At 43.5% G+C, this 6,000-nt stretch overlaps 1 protein-coding gene across 7 annotated transcripts in view; it reads right to left on the reverse strand.

Annotated features, from left to right (window-relative positions):
• LOC119967621 (testis development-related protein-like) overlaps positions 1 to 5,543 on the reverse strand; it is an 85,532-nt gene extending 79,989 nt beyond the window's left edge. The window contains exons 1-3 of one of the 7 annotated variants that reach the window (XM_038800391.1): positions 5,457 to 5,543; positions 4,632 to 4,711; positions 3,661 to 3,720 (exon numbers count right to left, since the gene is read on the reverse strand). In XM_038800391.1, coding sequence (XP_038656319.1) covers positions 3,661 to 3,720; positions 4,632 to 4,711; positions 5,457 to 5,511 — 195 coding nt within the window. In that variant the 5' untranslated portion in view covers positions 5,512 to 5,543. Of the gene's footprint in view, positions 1 to 3,660; positions 3,721 to 4,631; positions 4,715 to 4,818; positions 5,052 to 5,096; positions 5,116 to 5,456 lie in introns of those variants that run through there. The other 6 variants (XM_038800390.1, XM_038800396.1, XM_038800392.1 and 3 more) reach the window with 6 other exon arrangements.
• Between the last annotated feature and the right edge of the window lie 457 nt (positions 5,544 to 6,000).

Below are 6,000 nucleotides of genomic sequence, written 5' to 3' on the forward strand. Positions count from 1 at the left end.
GGAAGTTATGCTCAGCATTTGTAAAATACAGATCAAGGCCCAGTTTATGCTGCTTCACGGCACCGAGGGCCAATGTTTGATCCCGGCCCAGGGTCACTGTCCACGTGGAGTCTGCACATTCTCCCCGTGTCTGCGTGGGCCTCACCCCCAAAGATGGGCAGGGTAGTTAGATTGGCCACACTAAATTGCACTGTAATTGGGAAAAATGATTTGGGTACTTTAAAATTAAAAAAAAAAAGACCCAGTTCAAGCACTATGTCCAATTCTGGGTGCCTCAATCTGGGCAGGATGCCAATGCTTTAGCAGGGTGCAGTGGAGATTCGGTTTAATAGCACCATGAAAGAAATGAAATGAAATGAAAATCACTTATTGTCACGAGTAGGCTTCAATGAAGTTACTGTGAAAAGCCCCTAGTCGCCACATTCCGGCACCTGTCCGGGGAGGCTGGTACGGGAATCGAACCGTGCTGCTGGTCTGCTTGGTCTGCTTTAAAAGCCAGTGATTTAGCTCAGTGAGCTAAACCAGCCCCAAAGGTTTTAGTTCATAAAATGATCAAAGTACTAGGGTTGTTCTCCTTAGAGCAAAGATTTGTATGAATTGTTCAAAATCTTGCAGCATTTTGATGAGCAAATAAGAAATGGTTTCCAGTTGCAACAGAGTCTGCAATGCGAGAACATCTTAAAGTAAATGGCAATTTAACCAGAGGCAACTAGAGGAAAGATGTTTCTTTAATCCAGTACCCACTTCCTGAAACAATAATAACTTTGCAAAAGGAAATTGGATGAATATTTTAAAAGGAGCAGGGTTAGAGAGAAAGAGCGAAGAACTGGGACTAATTAGACCACTCATTCAAAGAGCTGGCACAAGCATGATAGGCTAAATGGCTTCCTTTGTTATATCTTTCTATGATTCAATAACTGATTAAAGAAACATAGCCAAAATTTAAGTTTAAAAAGCCTGGCATAGATAGTGAGTGTGCAGAATGCTTGCTCATCTTCAACCTTCACAAATGGAGCCGAATTTGAACCCAGTTTTTCTTTCTTTACGGGATGAGAGGGTGGCTGGTTAGGCCAGTATTTATTGCCCATCCCGAGTTGCCCTTCAGAAGGTGGTGGTGAGCTGCCTCCTTAAACTGTAGCAGTCCAAGGGGTGGACATCCACTGCGCTGTTAGGGAGGAGTTCCAGGATTTTGACCCAGCAGCATACGTTCAAGGAACGGGCGATATATTTCCAAGTCAAGATGGGGAGTGGCTTGGAGGGGAACCTCCAGATGGCAGCGTTCCCAGGCACCTGTTGCTCTTGCCCTTCTAGATGGTAGTAGTCATGGATTTGGAAAGTGATGTCTAAGGAACCTTGGTGAGTTAGTACCTGTAGTGCAACTTGTAGATCGTACACGCGGCTGCCACTGTTAGTCAGCGGCGGAGAGGGGAAATATTGCTGGAAGGGGCATCAATCAAGCAGGTTTCTTTGTCTTGGATGGTTCAAGCTTCTTGAGTATTGTTGGAGCGGCACTCAACCAGGCAAGTGGACAGTATTTCATTACACCCCTGACTTGTGCCTTATAGATATCGGCTTTAAGGAGTTAGATGGTGAGCTACACGCTTCAGGGTTGACCCAGTAGCCACAATATTTACATGGCTAGTCCAGTTCAGTAGGGGGGTTCAGCAAAGGTTGAAGTGTCAAGGGGGTGATCTCTTTGAGGTCATTGCTCAGCACTTGTGTGGCATGTCTCAGTCCAAGCCTTGTTGTATTTGGATATGAACTGCTTCAATATTGGAGGAGTCATGAATGGTACTAAACTGATTACTGCGCATCCCACTTCTGAACAAAGGGAGGTCACCCTTGGATTCCCACTGACTCAGGTTTTACTGGGGCCTCTTGATGCCATACTCGGTCAAATGCTGTCTTGATTTAAAGGGCAAACACTCACCTCTAAAATTTAGCTCGTGTCATGTTGGAACCAAGTCTTTAATGAGATCACAGCAGTGGGCCTGACGGAACCAAAACTGAGTGAGCAGGTTATTGCGAAGCATTGCTTGATAGCATGGGTGGGGCCAAGGAAAGAGACACATTTTTAGAAGCTACGGAGAAAGGCAGTTTTGGAGAAAACTGTTATAGAAAGACAGAGTTTTGGAGAAAGGTTTTTGAAAGTGAATTCTGATCTGGCAACCCTTTTCTTTTTAGACCACACATACAGTTTTCTTTCCGAGTAGGAGAGCTTAAGTAGTAATAAGAATTGTTATTAGTGTCATAAGTAGACTCACATTACACTGCAATCAAGTGAAAATCCCCTAGTCGCCACACTACTGTACCCGTTCGTGTACACAGAGGGAGGACTCAAAATGCCCAACTCACCTAACGAGCACGTCTTTCAGGACTTGGAGGAAACCCAAGCTGACACGGGGAGGATGTGCAGACTCTGCACAGACAGTGACCCAAGCCAGGAATTGAAGCCGGCTCCCTGGCGCTGTGAAGTAACAGTGCTAACCACTGTGCTACCATGCAACCAAGAGTAATAGTTTTAAAACACAGCAGTCTTGTCTGAAGACAAAGATGAGGCTGAAACAATGGTGTTGAAGCAGCTATTTGAAGATATTCAGCCAGAGTGTGAAGGGGTTCTAACAAGAGCCAGAATCTGTTTGTAAAGCCAGTATTACTACATGCCCTGCTGATTTTTAAGCTGGATTGAGAACTGCAGGTTTCTTTTCTTATTGTCTAATGGGAAATGTTTGTGTTAATGGGCAATTGTAAGCCGTTCTTTTCAGGTGTTAAGTTAAATATTTAATATTACATTCATAATAAAGTTTTAGAAATAACAAAGCCCTATCTTGTTTTATGCAATCACTCCAGTCATAAAATAAATTAAAATATTACTATTTTAGTCCAAATATCCTAGCCACTGGGATATTGGGGTCTGGTATGGGACAGTAATACTTTTCTTAGCAAAAATTAAGCTTGTTCCGTAAAATGGGGAATGTACAATATTGAGCTAAAAAAAATATTTAATTAAAAAGATAACGCATCGGTGCATCAGGCAGCAAATGTATATGTATTTGACCATACTATACCTTTCCAAACAATGTGAAAATTTACATGCGTAGAAATATCAAGGGATTCTCTACATCATGCTAGAGTGAAAAGATGATTCAACAGTTCCTCAGGACTTGATGTATCAGACTACCTTCAACCAGAAAGTAATTGGCCCCAGTCAGAATGATGACAAAACATGGACAGTGGCACACAATGCTAGACAATCAATGTAAAGTAGCAAGCAATCAATTCTTGTACAAGTACAAATGATAATGTGAAAAATGCATGAAGGATTTTTAAGGAGAGCACCTACGGGCCACAGTTGATCTGCTCTATTATTAATTTATAATATTGCTCCAGTCATTACTAATTTAGAATAGAATATTGTTCCCTCTCCTAACAGCACATTATAACCAAACGTATACAGCATTGATGCAATGAGCAACAATGCATGCACTGATCTATCCTCTTCACGGTTTATGCTAGACAGCAGTTTAATAAGAGTAAAAAATGTTTAGCTCGAATAAAATTTGGCTCCAGTTCCAAAATTGTTTCTGTTTTAAAACAAGTATGCGGAAAATTTCATAGCAATCCATCGAAGTAGACAAGTGAGTGAAAACAGTCTCCTACCTTGGTAGCAAGCTGAGAGACGGAGCTTGTAGTCTCTTCTGGAAGCAATGGGTCCTTACTCTGTGAAAAAAAGTCATGGAACAGACATTCCAAAAATGTTACTGTGCAGATAGAAGGCAATGCAATCTCCTGAGAACTGAAACAAAAATCCTCTCAAATCCGACCGTAAAAGGCAGTGTGGCAGACAGTAGTGCCAAATGTAGCAAATCTCTTGTTTTATTTTGATGGACTTTGCTCTCGGGGTAATTTGGGCGAAGCAACTTAAAAGTGCAGATGCGAGACTATTCATCTGTGTGGAAAATGAAAAGATCACAGATATGCCCTGAACCCTTAAGAACCAAGCACTTAAAAAAGGAACTCGGCACATTCTAACACACAGTGGCATTAATTTTTTTTAAAAGAAAAACATTTATCCAACTCCTCCCCGATTCAATTTTATTCCTGACCCCTGTTACCCAGCTGCACTCCCCATCCCAGTGAGAACAATGTAACCTGCAATGACTTCCACAGACTCACTCTCTCACAGTCTTCCACCGGCTGGCTGGGAGATGCGTTTGAGCATTACAGCACAACACTCCCTCACCACCACCTCCCCCGGCAGGCCAAGAGTAGCTCGTCCCGGGAGTGCGGGCATGGACTGGATCCCAGGCTGACTGAGTCCAGTCGCTTAACTGGCAGAGAACTCAATTCGGCTTTTTTTTTTAAACTTTCCCCCTCTTACATAAGCATTCATACAAAATTCTTCGGGGTAACTGCAGGGTGGGGGAAAAATAAATAAAATCTACTTCGACGGAAGGCCAGGCTGTGTGAAGTTAACGGGCACTTCACAGAACATACGACCCTTTTGAGGTAAACATAACGGGCGTGGGCTGCTGTGCGCGGGAGAACCGACAGAGAATGCGGCAAGACATTCCTCTCGCAGCTCCCGAAACAAAACCCGTTCACAATTAAAGGGAAAAAATACTCTTTACCTTCGACACTTCCTGCGGCTTGTCATCCTCAGAGTCAGAATCTTTCAGTCCTTTATGCTTAATTTTCCACATTCTCCAGTCTGCTTATTTGGAGGGAAAGTTAAAAAAAAGTATTGAATATTGGGTCAGTTTCTTTATGTTTTTTTAAAATTTATTTTCGCTCTCCGCCCAGCCCACCACACCACACATACATACGCCGGAGGCTACATCGAGTTCAAACTCCTGAACACTGCAGGGGAGCAGCAACACAGACCCAGCTGAGAGAGAGCTGTAGCTTGTCCAGTAGAAAGAACCCCCCTTCTAATCTGTTCACATGATTAACCGATGACAGAGCTCAGGAGGATTAGTCTGACCAATCGCCAAGGAATACTTTGCTTTCCCCAGCCGAATAGGAAGGAAAGATCAAAAGGCTAACGTGCTTGCAACCAAAAATCCCCTCCCCGCCGCCCGCCGCCCCCCCCTCACCTGTGTGTCTGCCACATTCAACAACCTGGGAGGGAGTTACCAAGTGCCACCCCAGTAGCTATTAAACGGGGGGGGGGGGGGGGGAGACATTTACTGCTTGTTTGTTGCCATGGTATCCCCAGGGCTCTTTTTCATTGCTTGAGAGTTCGACCAAATACAAAAGAGGATTTTTTTTTGAAAGTTTAAGTGCCAATGCTGGCCGCGAGAACTATTCAAGTGTGTACCTACACTGCAAAATGGGCAATGCGCCCTCGCCATGCTGAACGTGCGCACCTTTCTTGTGGGGTCAACGTGGGTCCTCAAATCTGAGAATTTGCATGAACTAACCGAAGCATGAATGTCTGAACAATTTGTACTGACCTTGCAGTTGAGCAGATTTTTTGGAGTCAAGTTGCTCAGACCAGAATTCATCCATAAAACTTGTTTTGATAGCCTGTGAACTGGGAGGGGGATGTGCTGTGGCGGGGGCGGGGGGGGGGAGGTTACTATGGTAACCCAGGCTTAATCTTGATCATTTCCACAACAGCCATTTAGAAAATAGGTTGAGTATACAGTTAGCAGCTTCAGGATATCCGAACAGGATGAAGATAAGATCAGAGAACTATAGAGACAGGTCAGGTGATCGGAATCTACCTTATACACCGCATGGAGTGGGAGCTGGTCTGTCATTCTTAAAAAAATAAAGCATCCTCCCCCTCCCACACACACACTGTAGAATTCGATTTTAATTTAGTGTGGCCCACGTAGCAAAACTTCATTTTGAATTTAAAACCCTGGGATTGGACATGGCATGCAAAATAAACCTGCACACGTCAAAAAAATATATTGATTTGTTTTTACACAATTCAATTACAAATGGACTCCGGCATTTTTTCCCTCTATACCACTGGCTTTCTAATGCAAG

This window comes from Scyliorhinus canicula, chromosome 6 (assembly GCF_902713615.1).
Source record: "Scyliorhinus canicula chromosome 6, sScyCan1.1, whole genome shotgun sequence".
Taxonomy (NCBI): Eukaryota; Metazoa; Chordata; class Chondrichthyes; order Carcharhiniformes; family Scyliorhinidae; genus Scyliorhinus; species Scyliorhinus canicula.